General features: G+C 43.1%; 1 protein-coding gene across 2 annotated transcripts in view; it reads left to right on the top strand.

The window, feature by feature from the left end:
• The window catches only part of LOC110500776 (glucosidase 2 subunit beta), a 274,702-nt gene that overhangs the window by 36,666 nt on the left and 222,427 nt on the right, over positions 1-15,609 (top strand). For both annotated transcript variants that reach the window (XM_036958295.2, XM_090214914.1), the window contains exon 8: positions 1,738-1,816. In XM_036958295.2, coding sequence (XP_036814190.2) covers positions 1,738-1,816 — 79 coding nt within the window. The remainder of the gene's footprint in view (positions 1-1,737; positions 1,817-15,609) is intronic.

Below are 15,609 nucleotides of genomic sequence, written 5' to 3'. Positions count from 1 at the left end.
TACTACAATGTACCCTCCATGTTTCCTGTAGTAGATAACCTGAACTACGTCACTATACCCTCCATGTTTCCTGTAGTAGATAACCTGACCTACGTCACTATACCCTCCATGTTTCCTGTAGTAGATAACCTGACCTACTACAATGTACCCTCCATGTTTCCTGTAGTAGATAACCTGAACTACGTCACTATACCCTCCATGTTTCCTGTAGTAGATAACCTGACCTACGTCACTATACCCTCCATGTTTCCTGTAGTAGATAACCTGACCTACTACAATGTACCCTCCAGGTTTCCTGTAGTAGATAACCTGACCTACGTCACTATACCCCCCCATGTTTCCCGTAGTAGATCACCTGACCTACGACACTATACCCTCCATGTTTCCTGTAGTAGATCACCTGACCTACGTCACTATACCCTCCATGTTTCCTGTAGTAGATAACCTGATCTACTGTAAGACACTATACCCTGTGTAGAAATGATAATGGGCATGTATTATCTCTTATAATCCAGATTGCTAACAGCTAACAGTCACTCAAATGAAATCTAGACAGTCAAGGAGCAAATTTTAGCACATATTTGGCGGCGAGGAAATACAACACATTTTAAGTACGGTGGCTCTCTGGACCTCGGCGAAGACCCAAATGCGGCCCCGAGGAAAAATGAGTTTGACACCCCTGCCCCTGAAACAGTGTAGACACCTGGCAGAGGGAGCTAAGTGTTCACTCAAGAGAGGGTTGTGTGTGTCTGTGAGTGAGTGAAAGACTGAGAGATTGTTTAAATGAGTGAGTGCGTGGCTTTGTGCCCTCTGAAAGATACATATCACTACTCACTGTTAGGACTTTCATGCGTGGCCATGGAATGCGTCAGCAATAGACTTTCAAAATGTTTTCTCCTTCTAGTGGCAACCTCACATTTACTAAAGCTGCACAAGGGGTTGCAACAACTGACTTTGAAATTGGAGAGACATGCACCCTTTCAGGAAGCCTCCTCTCTCCTTTATCCAATGGCCATCTCTTAGTGGAGGCCTTGACATGGAGAGTTGATCAAAGGTTGGGATGCTGTGAAGAGAGAGAGTGGGATAATCACCCTGCGCCACTGTAGAGTATAACAGAGAGCTCCACTCCAAGCTAGACACCCACCTCTTCTCCAGCCAGAGTAAGAGAATCACACACAGGAATCTGGCTCTGTAGCTTTCCCTCCATCTATTCCACAGTATCTGTGTCTGTTTGGAATTGTCAATCAGTACTGTATCAATGCACATAATATTGGATCCCCATCTCGATGTCTCCCATCTTCCTGCTTTCTTTCTTATTTGCTTTCCTTCTTTCCTTTCATTCTTTATTTCTCTCTTTCTTTACTTTTCTTCTAGCTCCCTCCCTCCCTCCCTCCCTCCCTCCCTCCCTCCCTCCCTCCCTCCCTCCCTCCCTCCCTCCCTCCCTCCCTCCCTCCCTCCCTCCCTCACTCACTCACTCACTCACTCACTCCCCTCCTTCCCTCCTTCCCTCTCTCCCTTCCTCTCTTCCTTCCTTCCTTCCTTCCTTCCTTCCTTCCTTCCTTCCTTCCTTCCTTCCTTCCTTCCTTCCTTCCTTCCTTCCTTCCTTCCTTCCTTCCTTCCCTCTCTCCCTTACTTCCTTACTTCCTTCCTTCCTTCCCTCTCTCCCTTCTTTCCTTCCTGCCTCCCTCCCTCATTGTTTTTAACCCCTTTTCTCCCCTGTTTGTTTGCCTGCCACAGTATTACCGTGGATGAAGTCCAGGCGAAACTCTCTCCCGTCCAGGATGAGGAGCATGCTCTATCTGAGGATGAAGCCGTGGTATGTTGAAACTGTGTTAAACATCTCACTGATGTTATAGGAGTTTGATGTTAGAAATACTTTGGGTCCTCAAGCGTATTTTTTTGTTGTTGTTCTAGCCCAGCACTAATCAAAGGCTTTGGTGATTAGTTGATTAGTGGAATCAGCTAGTGCTGGGCTAGAAAATAGGTGAATTAGTTGAAGCAGGCGTGTTAACGCTGGGCCAGAACAAAATGTGGCACCCCAGGGGCTCAATAAAAATAGCTAGTCTCTTCCTCAAAATTTCAAACACAAAGCAGATATCCCAGCCTAATCATTGGTTTCCCGGGTTCCATTGTCAAAATCTCCCTCGCTATTCGACAAGTACTCTCACCACAGGCTCTATCCACACTCATTTGAATTCATAGACATACAGTTTCCAACAAGGATTTTCCTTCAACCGTGATGTGTGAGAATGCCGCTGTCTGTTCCACTTTAAACTGTGAGCTTGCGCACCAAGAGCAGATATCAAAGTATTTTTTTTTTTTTGGGGGGGGGGGGGGGGGGGGGTAAACAAAATACCTGAATCTCCTTTTTCTTTCAATGCTAATTGGTATGCGAGAGGGCCTGCCGGTGTCCCTAGAGTGGGTAGTGTGGTAGATTTAGACTTGGCTAGTATATAGACACACACACACTGTGAACAGGCTCTCACGTCCACCAAAATGCACCAATCATGCAACATCAATATTGTATATCTCAATGTGCACCAGTCATACATCATCCATATTGTATATCTCAAAATGCTTATAGGGGAGGATTACCCAAGGTTTCTTATCATGCAGTATGCAATTATCGACGTGTGAGTGTGTGCTCTTGTGTGGGTGCGTGTCTCCGTGTGCGTGTGAGACTTATTTGTGTCTGATGTTCCCGAGAAGTGTCTCCTAATCAGGTTCTTGTCCAAGTTAGCTTTGAGTAACAAGACTCAGTTGACACAATGCTAGTTAGCTTTACTTAACAAGTCTCAGTTGACACAAAGCTAGTTAGCTTTGAGTAACAAGACTCAGTTGACACAAAGCTAGTTAGCTTTGAGTAACAAGACTCAGTTGACACAAAGCTAGTTAGCTTTGAGTAACAAGACTCAGTTGACACAATGATAGTTAGCTTTATGTAACAAGACTCAGTTGACACAAAGCTAGTTAGCTTTGAGTAACAAGACTCAGTTGACACAATGCTAGTTAGCTTTATGTAACAAGACTCAGTTGACACAATGCTAGTTAGCTTTACTTAACAAGTCTCAGTTGACACAAAGCTAGTTAGCTTTATGTAACAAGACTCAGTTGACACAATGCTAGTTAGCTTTATGTATCAAGACTCAGTTGACACAAAGCTAGTTAGCTTTATGTAACAAGTCTCAGTTGACACAATGCTAGTTAGCTTTGAGTAACAAGACTCAGTTGACACAATGCTAGTTAGCTTTGAGTAACAAGACTCAGTTGACACAAAGCTAGTTAGCTTTATGTAACAAGACTCAGTTGACACAATGCTAGTTAGCTTTATGTAACAAGACTCAGTTGACACAATGCTAGTTAGCTTTGAGTAACAAGACTCAGTTGACACAATGCTAGTTAGCTTTATGTAACAAGTCTCAGTTGACACAAAGCTAGTTAGCTTTGAGTAACAAGACTCAGTTGACACAAAGCTAGTTAGCTTTATGTAACAAGTCTCAGTTGACACAAAGCTAGTTAGCTTTATGTAACAAGACTCAGTTGACACAATGCTAGTTAGCTTTATGTAACAAGACTCAGTTGACACAAAGCTAGTTAGCTTTACTTAACAAGTCTCAGTTGACACAATGCTAGTTAGCTTTATGTAACAAGTCTCAGTTGACACAATGCTAGTTAGCTTTATGTAACAAGACTCAGTTGACACAAAGCAAGTTAGCTTTACTTAACAAGTCTCAGTTGACACAAAGCTAGTTAGCTTTACTTAACAAGACTCAGTTGACACAAAGCTAGTTAGCTTTACTTAACAAGTCTCAGTTGACACAATGCTAGTTAGCTTTATGTAACAAGACTCAGTTGACACAATGCTAGTTAGCTTTACTTAACAAGACTCAGTTGACACAAAGCTAGTTAGCTTTACCTAACAAGTCTCAGTTGACACAAAGCTAGTTAGGTTTACTTAACAAGTCTCAGTTGACACAATGCTAGTTAGCTTTATGTAACAATACTCAGTTGACACAAAGCTAGTTAGCTTTACTTAACAAGTCTCAGTTGACACAAAGCTAGTTAGCTTTATGTAACAAGACTCAGTTGACACAATGCTAGTTAGCTTTATGTATCAAGACTCAGTTGACACAAAGCTAGTTAGCTTTATGTAACAAGTCTCAGTTGACACAATGCTAGTTAGCTTTATGTAACAAGTCTCAGTTGACACAATGCTAGTTAGCTTTACTTAACAAGTCTCAGTTGACACAAAGCTAGTTAGCTTTATGTAACAAGACTCAGTTGACACAATGCTAGTTAGCTTTATGTATCAAGACTCAGTTGACACAAAGCTAGTTAGCTTTATGTAACAAGACTCAGTTGACACAATGCTAGTTAGCTTTATGTTACAAGACTCAGTTGACACAAAGCTAGTTAGCTTTACTTAACAAGACTCAGTTGACACAAAGCTAGTTAGCTTTATGTAACAAGACTCAGTTGACACAAAGCTAGTTAGCTTTACTTAACAAGACTCAGTTGACACAAAGCTAGTTAGCTTTATGTAACAAGTCTCAGTTGACACAAAGCTAGTTAGCTTTATGTAACAAGTCTCAGTTGACACAAAGCTAGTTAGCTTTATGTAACAAGTCTCAGTTGACACAAAGCTAGTTAGCTTTACTTAACAAGACTCAGTTGACACAATGCTAGTTAGCTTTATGTAACAAGACTCAGTTGACACAAAGCTAGTTAGCTTTACTTAACAAGTCTCAGTTGACACAAAGCTACTTTAGATGCATTTAAATGCAAAGGAATTCCGTATCAGTAAGCAGCATTCTGATTGGACAGCTGTACCAAACTAATCTCCAGGGGTCTACTGATGTTGCGTGGCATTCTGAACCATGTATCCTACCCCAAAAAAATACCAAGTCCTTCCCTCGCAAGCGACATTAAAGGGCCCAGAATGGGAAACCACTGGCTGTTTGTTATTTATAGCTGGTGAGGACACAGGAAGGCAATCCTAATTAATTCACATACATTTGAAGTGAGTGAATGAATATGAATATGCATGAATATGAAAGTGTGCACTTATCCAATCAAACGATGATCAAGCCCGGCGAATTAAACAGTTTGCCAAGGACAGTAGTTAATGGGCAATTTACATTAGAACGAGGAAGCAGCCGCGTGAAGACGTCGACGCCCTACAAGGAGCTGTGCTTTTTTTTTCGTTCTGCGTTTCGCTCTGATTGGCAGCGACATTCGACCTGTTGTTATCAGTAACCCCGTGACATTCTCCCCACAAAGAAGTGTTACGTCGGCCATTTTTTTTTTGACATTAAGTGAGACTGCTTACGCTCCTAATACATGAACGTGTTCACTTTTTCCCAAGGCGGAGAAACCCCCCCCATTGTTCAGGTTGATAACATAGGCCTCCGAGTTGAGTTCCCAGTCGTGTTGAGAGCTGTTGTATTTGAGAGATGGTCTGTTATTGTACCGTCCAAAGACTTCCATTACTCTGGTCAGAAGGATGTCAGGAGCAATTGGGCTGTAGTTTTAGATTTCTCACACTTCCCCCACTTCCTGTCATTTCCACTTAATTTTGATTTGGTTCCTCCCTCGTTTCCTCTCGACTCCTCCCTCGTTTCCTCTCTTGTCTCCTCCCTCGTTTCCTCTCTCGACTCCTCCCTCGTTTCCTCTCTTGGCCCCTCCCTCGTTTCCTCTCTTGACTCCTCCCTCGTTTCCTCTCTTGACCCCTCCCTCGTTTCCTCTCTTGACACCCTCCCTCGTTTCCTCTCTCGTCTCCTCTCTCGTCTCCTCCCTCATTTCCTCTCTCGTTTCCTCCCTCATTTCCTCTCTTGTGACCTCCCTCATTTCCTCTCTCGTTTCCTTTCTCGTTTCCTCCCTCGTTTCCTCATCTCATCTACTCACTCGATTCCTCCCTCTCTCTACTTTCTCTGAAAAAAGCTTTGGGCACCGCCAGAAAATTCAGTTTCCACTTCAGTGGTCCAGATCATTCAAGAACAGAGAGTACCTCAAACACAATTTGCTGATCAAAGGAAGCGTTCTTCTCTGTAAGGGAAAGCAGGACTTTAGACAGTGGCATTAGGCAATGCTATGAGAAGAGAAGGCTTTACACTGTGTCCATTGTTTTTAGTTCAGGAATCATAGTTTGTATAATTCGTAGGTAAAAAGTGATTTCATTTGAAAAGGGAGGGTCTCGTAATCCATTGTGTGTTATCTACATACGGTTCAATGAACACGAAATGACACTGGCATGCATATTATCCACGCTCATGCCCATATTGTCTCAATACCTCATCAGAAATCCACTATGCATCCAAGTATGCATTTTGAAGTCTCTTCTCTGGTATCCTTTTTTCTGCCGTCGGAAACCCTCTTGGTTGTCTCCATCAGAAATCAAACATGGCCACCACATACTCAGAGTCGTTCGCGCGTGACTTGTTGCTCGGATGTGATGAAGAGAAGCAGAGTTGAGCTGGGGAGATTGATTGCAGTCTCCTTGCGGATGGACCTCCAGGCCTCAAAATGAGAGACATTTCACCCTCTCCTCCTTCAAACTTGGACTCACCTAACCCTTACGCCCTTCATAGGGAATGAGAGGTCTCACCACAGATTAGGTTTCTATAACAAACAACAACAAAAAAAACAGAAGACGGAGAGAAAAAAATCCTGCTGAAAAAGAAATCCGTCTTAGGTGAGAGAGAGGAAAAAGCCATCCTTCTTCACCCTCCATTTCCTGTTGCAAGCTTAGGTAATCCTGTAGGTCCTAATTTATGTGGTCTCTGACACCTGGTGTTGCATGGCAAACGGTCCAGGAACTAAAGGACAATGCCCAAGGACTAGTCAGCCCTTCCCTCTCTGAGGGGAATCTCTCTGTTACAGTATCCAGAGGACTGACTATTATTACAGAATACTACAATACCATATCTGGTGTCTATCGGAAACGTGTCCTCTACAGAGGACCCTGAAGCTGTCTATATGGATGGAGGATCTCTGTGGTTACTTGTATCTGTATCTGGGAGAACTCTTTGAGTTAGTCTACGCAAAGGGGTTTTAGGGTTCCTGTTATGAATTCTGACTTATTTATAATCTTCTTATCTCCCAGACAAGCCGTTAGATATTGTGACAACCTGTGGAGATTGGGCCTGGGAGCTTTTAAGTTATTGTTAACTTGGTATCGTTTGATTGGTCAATGGTGGTTGGTTTTGGGTTGAAAGGTTACACCTTCAGATGTTATAAATGGAATGAAATGCCTTTGTTCTCTCTCTCTCTTTCCTATATACAGTCAATGGAGGAAGGTTTATGATCAATTTTCATTTCCTAGGCTTCTCGGGCCTCTGGCCTAATAGGTATATCTTTGTTCATACTTTGTATTCTACGTTAACCTTAGGATCTATATGCCTGGAAGTGTACTTTGTAATATCAATATTGTCTTATAACTTGTTTTATGCCTTGTATGTGAATCCATTTATTATGCAATGTTAATTAAATATCTGCTTTTGATATAGACAATTTTACAGACCAAATTTTGCTAGTCAACGTCAACTCATTGACTAATGCTTGCACGACAATGCCAGTCACTGTTCTGGGATCAGTGGCTGACATGACGATGCCAGAGAATTCTGTATGTTCTGTTGTCAGGCAGAGATGGGTCATGTCCATTCTGTTCTAGAATCAGTGGTGTCATGACGATGCCAGAGAATTCTGTATGTTCTGTTGTCAGGCAGAGATGGGTCATGTCCATTCTGTTCTAGAATCAGTGGTGTCATGAACAAAAACAAGGTCTCCTCGTAATAAGCACTCTAACACCCATATTCTCCTTCTCACCAATCCTTAATGAATATATATGTTTGATTGGATGTACAGTACCAGTCAAAAGTTTGGACACACCTACTAATTCCAGGGTTTTTCTTTATTTTGACTGTTTTCTACATTGTAGAATAATAGTGAAGACATCAAAACTATGAAATAACACATATGGAATCATGTAGTGACCAAAAATAGTGTTAAACAATATTTGCCACCCTTTGCCTTTACAGCTTTGCATACTTTTGGCATTCTCTCAACCAGCTTCATGAGGTAGTCACCTGGAATGCATTTCAATTAATAGGTGTGCCTTGTTAAAAGTACATTTGTGGAATTTCTTTCCTTCTTAATTTGTTTGAGCCAATAAGTTGTGTTATGACAAGGTAGGGTGGTATACAGAAGGTTCCCCTATTTGGTAAATGACCAAGTGCATATTATGGCAAGTACAGCTCAAATAAGCAAAGAGAAACGATCATTACTTTAAGACATTCCGAAAATGTCAAGAACTTTGAAAGTTTCTTCAAGGGCAATGCCAAAACCATCAAGCGCTATGATGGAACTGGCTCTTATGAGGAGCCGACACAGGAAAGGGGGCTCTAGAGTTACCTCTGTTGCAGAGGATAAGTTCATTAGAGTTACGGGCCCACTCTTGGCATTCTCTCAACCAGCTTCACCTGGAATGCATTTCCGCATATGCTGAGCACTTGTTGGCTATTTTTCCTTATTGGATCAGATTGTTGTCTTGGAGACATGGTTCCATCCACTCCCCCAACCAGATTGTTGTCTTGGAGACATAGTTCCATCCACTACCCCAACCAGATTGATGTCTTGGAGATATAGTTCCATCCACTACCCCAACCAGATTGTTGTCTTGGAGACATGTTTCCATCCACTCCCCCAACCAGATTGTTGTCTTGGAGACATGGTTCCATCCACTCCCCCAACCAGATTGTTGTCTTGGAGACATGGTTCCATCCACTCTCCCAACCAGATTGATGTCTTGGAGATATAGTTCCATCCACTACCCCAACCAGATTGTTGTCTTGGAGACATGTTTCCATCCACTCCCCCAACCAGATTGATGTCTTGGAGACATGGATCCATCCACTCTCCCAACCAGACATCACAGCGCTACTGGCTGAAAGTTTAACTACATTTGATCACGTCATGAGGGATAAACTGGAGTAGACTACATTGTTCTCCTCTGTCGTGTTTCAACATCTGTCGGGTCACGAAAGGAGATGTCATCCCATGGAGGCTGCAACCTGCACCCCCCCCCCCCCCCCCCCCGCCCCTTAAGGCTATAGCGACGATGCGTCCGACTTGTAACTTTAACGTGTCAATCTCTTATCTCCCTCATTGCACTTACCACACTCTTCGTGGCTTGGCAGTCCCATCCTCGTCCCACAAGGTCAAACACCCGGCCTAACTAATAACATCGGCCGCTTGTGTTTAAGCCCAGCCAGCACTGTGGATTTTCCCCTCCCGAGGGGCGAGGGGGCATATTTGCATTAAGACAAGTAGTAGCTTGGCTCATAGTTGAATGTTGATGCTGTGTACTGTAATGGTCCTTAACCAGGAAATAAGATAGTTCACAATGCTCGTTGTCTGAGCATACTCTTGTATTTGACAAAGAGTGTGAGATATTATGTCATGCCATGACATATCATCAAACCATTAGGACTACTAAGTGTCAGAGCCTTGGTTTGCCCTGCAAATTATAACTACAAGAGTGGGGGGAAATTCTTGGAAAAAAATGTAGACTGCTTTTCCACCAGCTACCAAAAGGGGGCAGCAGGCCTCTTGTGAAATAGTCACTAATGTAAAGTCACATTCACAGTTAATTGAATCCCTTTGTTTTCATGGGCTGGGCCTGAGGTGCTGCTTTTCTTTCTTTGTTTTCAGGAAAAGAGATCCCTCCTGTGCTGAGAAGATCCTGATCTCCCTCCCAATAAATTCCTTTCGATTGCATATGGGAACTGTGTGCGAGCTTATACCGTTTCAAAGGGTTTGATATCTAATGTGTTGACAGGGCTTTTGCTACTGGACTAGTGTAGGGGCATAGTGTAGGCTTTCTTTAAATGGCTGCCGTGTCTTTGGGGTTCACAGTTGTATTGGTTTGCGCTATTCTAACAGTAGCAGTCTAGCTTGGCTGTATCAGGCTAGAAGTTGTTTTGTTGTTGCTTGGCGTAGGGTCATAGGTTTCAGGGAAGTCGTATTTATCCAACTGGAATACATGTGTTTGAATAACATTCCCTGTTTTGAGCTTGCAGTGTCACAGCAGTGTCATATACACTCACGCTGGTATGTGGTTAGAGTAGATAAACTGTTTTATGGTCTGAATGTTACAACCTTGTTCTATAGGCTGGCTGGCTGGCAGGCTGGCTGACTGGCTGGCAGGCTGGCTGGCTGGCAGGCTGGCTGACTGGGGGAGTCTGTAGTCTGAGTTCCCCTGTCACTACCGTTTCTCACTTCTCGTCACACGCCTCATGTTTTTCATGCCCAGCTAGAGTTATATAATGTGAAATGACAACCAGAAGCGCATGATACGTGACTTGTAGTGTCGAAGTAAATAACATTGACCCGTTTAAAACACTGTAATATATGGTGTTATGGTCTTTGTAGGTAGGGGGGGGGTGAACGTATCAGAAAGGATTCTGTTTCTCTTGTGCCTCTCATCTTCTTCCTCCTCCCGTCATTGTTGCCAAGGTAATGGAGCTAGTGGGAGGTCAAAGGGCGAGAGGGAAGGTGGAGTTTTGTGTTCTCCTCCTTTTTATTGACAATTACAACATATTGGATGACTGTCATTCATATTCCATTCACCCAGCTCAATGTGACAGCGATAGGTTTAGGCTACTACATGATACTAGAATTTTCCCTATAACCAATCATGAGGTTGCCTCAACCTAACCTACAAATGAAAGTTTGCAACGTAGGTGCACAGGTTGAGAGAAATTATAGTAATCAAGGTGACAGACAGTGACACATTTAGTACTACCTTGCACACTCTTGCCTGTTTCTAGCTGATCTATGGTGTAGCCATTAGTCTAACAGGTGCAAGCGAGAGTTTCTATTGGACAAATTCAGGTACGTTTGTCCCCGCTTCGTTACGCTTGCTTCCGTTTTACGAAACGTTTTTCAACATAATCGGCGGAATGAATACACCCCTGATCACACGCAAACACAGAAGTAGCAGCCACATGCAAACCGCATGATCCCTTTGATCGTTGCATATATCATTCCTTCTCGCATCTACTCTCCTCTCACCTTTTCCCTTCGCTTGTGAACTTAGTGAACAATACAACAGCTGTCTTGTGACCAGGTGAAAAAACCTTTCCAAGTGAAACTTTCCTAACTGCTACACAAAGCCTACGTTGTTTTTACCATATTAACGTCATAGTCAACATAACTACTAGAACTAACGCGTTAGTAAACCCGCTACAATCACGCAGTACATTGTACTGTCAGCAAACAGTTTAGCAGTTAATAGAAACCAAAAGCTTACCTTGACACGGAAGAGTTCAAGTATTGGATAGCCATAGCCAGTTAGCTAACATAGCATCCCTCTCTGTTTGAGCCGGGTGTTTGCATAGACTAAACTAGCTAGCTACATTTGCTCGCTAAGTAAGTGAAAGTGAGCTATAGCTAGCTCTCTCTTGCTCTCTCTCTCTGGTGTTTGAGTAGGTTAAACTCGTGAAAGTAAAACACACACATATATATATACATATATTATATATTACAAAATATAAGTAGCTAGCTCTCTCTCTCTCGCTTCTCCTTCATTTTGGAATAAATTAATTTGTTCAAAACTGTTAAACTGTTTTCTTTCTCTATCTTTGAGTCAACTATTCACCACATATGATGCACTGCAGTGCTAGCTAGCTGTAGCTTATGCTTTCAGTACTAGATTCATTCTCTGATCCTTTGAATTTGAAAACATTTTTAAATTTTATGTCACCTTTATTTAACCAGGTAGGCTATTTGAGAACACGTTCTCATTTGCAACTGCGACCTGGCCAAGATAGCATAGCAATTCGACACAACAACACAGAGTTACACATGGAATAAACAAAACATAGTCAATAATACAGTAGAACAAAATAAAACAAAAAGTCTATATACAGTGTGTGCAAATGAGGTAAGTTAAGGGAGTTAAGGCAATAAATAGGCCATGGTGGCGAAGGAATTACAATATAGCAATTAAACACTGGAATGGTAGATGTGCAGAAGATGAATGTGCAAGTAGAGATACTGGGATGCAAAGGAGCAAGATACATAAATAAATACAGTATGGGGATGAGGTAGGTAGATAGATGGGCTGTTTACAGATGGGCTATGTACAGGTGCAGGTGCAGCTGGGGCTTAAAGCTAGTGAGGGAGATATGAGTCTCCAGCTTCAGAGATTTTTGCAGTTTGTTCCAGTCATTGGCAGCAGAGAACTGGAAGGAAAGACGACCCATTGGGTGGACAACATGTCAGTTCATGCTGCAAGAGCTCTGATAGGTTAGAGGACGTTCTCCTAAAGTTGTCATAATTACTGTGTAAGTCTAGGGAAAGGGGCGAGAACCATGAACTTCCTAGGTTTTGCATTGAAGTCAATGTACCCAGAGGAGAACGGAAGCTAGCTGTCCTCCGATTACACCATGGTGTTACCTTACAGAGTGCTATTGAGGCTACTGTAGACCTTCATTGCAAAACAGTGTGTTTTACACAATTATTTGGTGACGTGAATTTACTTAGTATAGTTTTAATCTAAAAAGGATAACTTTGTTAATGTTTCACTATTTTAATTTTTATGAAATTCACTGAGGAGAATGATCCTCCCCTTCCTCCTCTGAGTAGCCCCCCCACACACACACACATACTTCCACTATGTCAACAGAGCATGATGGCCTTGAACAGAGCATGATGCTCAGTCAGCTTTAAAGAATAAACCCCAACTAATAACAGCAACAACCATCTTAGCTTACGTCCTTATAGCTATCCGTCCAGCTGTAGCTCCTCCATTTTATTTTAACAGTGGCGCTTTGCTGCTTGTTTGTAAAATAAGCGAGGAGTTTTAATAACCTTCATAATGTAACTATGTAATCAAGAGGCCACCGTCCAGACCCCGCAAATCCACCAGCGAGGCGACGGGCACCAACACATCCACTCATCAGAATTTTCACGGTGGTCTGACTGAACATTTATTACTCGTCTCACACCGCGCTGCATACCAGGACTCTCAGCTGTGAGAACAGGGCATTAACGTGGCCTAAACTCTGCTGTGAAAACAGGACATTAACATGGCCTAGACTCTGCTGTGAAAACAGGGCATTAACATACCAGGACTCTCAGCTGTGAGAACAGGGCATTAACATGGCCTAAACTCTGCTGTGAAAACAGGGCATTAACATACCAGGACTCTCAGCTGTGAGAACAGGGCATTAACGTGGCCTAAACTCTGCTGTGAAAACAGGGCATTAACATGGCCTAAACTCTGCTGTGAAAACAGGGCATTAACATGGCCTAAACTCTGCTGTGAAAACAGGGCGTTAACGTGGCCTAAACTCTGCTGTGAAAACAGGCATTAACGTGGCCTAAACTCTGCTGTGAAAACAGGACATTAACGTGGCCTAAACTCTGCTGTGAAAACAGGGCATTAACATACCAAGACTCAGCTGTGAGAACAGGGCATTAACATGGCCTAGACTCTGCTATGAAAACAGGGCATTAACATGGCCTAGACTCTGCTGTGAAAACAGGGCATTAATATACCAGGACTCAGCTGTGAGAACAGGGCATTAACATGACCTAGACTCTGCTGTGATAACAGGGCATGAACATGGCCTAGACTCTGCTGTGAAAACAGGGCATTGACATGGCCTAGTCTCCCGGGGACTCTGCTGTGAAAACAGGGCATTAACATGGCCTAGATTCTGCTGTGAAAACAGGGCATTAACATGGTGTAGACTCTGCTGTGAAAACAGGGCATAAACATGGCCTAAACTCTGCTGTGAAAAGAGGGCATGAACATGGCCTAGACTCTGCTGTGAAAACAGGGCATTAACATGGCCTAGACTCTGCTGTGAAAACAGGGCATGAACATGGCCTAGACTCTGCTGTGAAAACAGGGCATGAACATGGCCTAGTCTCTGCTGTGAAAACAGGGCATTAACATGGCCTAGACTCTGCTGTGAAAACAGGGCATGAACATGGCCTAGACTCTGCTGTGAAAACAGGGCATTAACATACCAGGGCTCAGCTGTAAAAACAGGGCATGAACATGGCCTAGACTCTGCTGTGAAAACAGGGCATCAACATACCAGGGCTCAGCTGTGGGAACAGGGCATTAACATGGCCTAGACTCTGTTGTGAAAACAGGGCATTAACATGGCCTAGACTCTGCTGTGAAAACAGGGCATGAACATGGCCTAGACTCTGCTGTGAAAACAGGGCATTGACATGGCCTAGTCTACCGGGGACTCTGCTGTGAAAACAGGGCATTAACATGGCCTAGATTCTGCTGTGAAAACAGAGCATTAACATGGCGTAGACTCTGCTGTGAAAACAGGGCAGGAACATGGCCTAGACTCTGCTGTGAAAACAGGGCATGAACATGGCCTAGACTCTGCTGTGAAAACAGGGCATTAACATACCAAGACTCAGCTTTGAGAACAGGGCATTAACATGGCCTAGACTCTGCTGTGAAAACAAGGCATGAACATGGCCTAGACTCTGCTGTGAAAACAGGGCATTAACATGGCCTAGACTCTGCTGTGAAAACAGGGCATTAACATGGCCTAGACTCAGCTGTGAAAACAGGGTAATAACATGGCCTAGACTCCTGGGGTCTCTGCTGTGAAAACAGGGCATGAACATGGCCTAGACTCAGCTGTGAAAACAGGGCATTAACATGGCCTAGACTCCCGGGGACTCTGCTGTGAAGACATTAACATGGCTGACATTAGAAGGGTAAGGGCCAGGGGTTCGCTGAATGGAAAGGATGGATAAGGGAGTAATGGGAGCGATCCAGTTAGATCTCAAAACTACTGGATAGTGTTTCTCATGTCAGGAACCACATTCATATTATGTAATGGGGCGGCATGTGGCCTAGTGGTTAGAGTGTTGGGCCAGTAACCGAAAGGTTGCTAGATTGAATCCCCGAGCCGACCAAGGTAAAAATCTGTCGTTCTGCCCCTGAACAAGGCAGTTAACCCACTGTTCCTAGGCCGTCATTGTAAATAAGAATTTGTTCTTAACTGACTTGCCTGGTTAAATAAAGGTAAAATTAAAATGTAAGGGATAAGCAACGATGGGTTTATGTGTTCCGTGGAGAATAATGCAGAACGTGGAAGGTGTGTGCCACCAAGGCCTATCCTAATTGCATTATTTTCCAGAGAACGCATAGAGCCTTCAGTTGATGATCCCGCTTATACCACAACTATAGTTGAACACGTTTGCCTGTAGAAATGTGTTCATCGTCCACTGAATTAGCTAGCAAGTTTACTAGATAGATACTAGATGGTTATTACTGCGTTGTCGGAACTAGAAGCACAAGCGTTTCGCCACACTCGCATTAATTAACATCTGCTAAACACGTGTATGTGACAAATACATTTGATTTGATTTGAAGTAGTTGCCTTGGTAACCAAACAAACAGGCTTGCTAGCTCAGCGAACCAAACCATCAGTCCTGCTGTCTTGCTATTATGAAAATCGAATTCAACAATGCAAATGGTATTTTCAATTGGACTTTTGCTATCAAAAGCAGCTCAAACATAGAACTGCTAAGAATGAACTTCATAGCCATTGAGTAATGCAATGC

This window comes from Oncorhynchus mykiss, chromosome 21 (genome assembly GCF_057628025.1).
Source record: "Oncorhynchus mykiss isolate SJ-2025 chromosome 21, ASM5762802v1, whole genome shotgun sequence".
In the NCBI taxonomy this organism is placed as follows: domain Eukaryota; kingdom Metazoa; phylum Chordata; class Actinopteri; order Salmoniformes; family Salmonidae; genus Oncorhynchus; species Oncorhynchus mykiss.
This window is presented reverse-complemented; position numbering and strand designations above follow the sequence as displayed.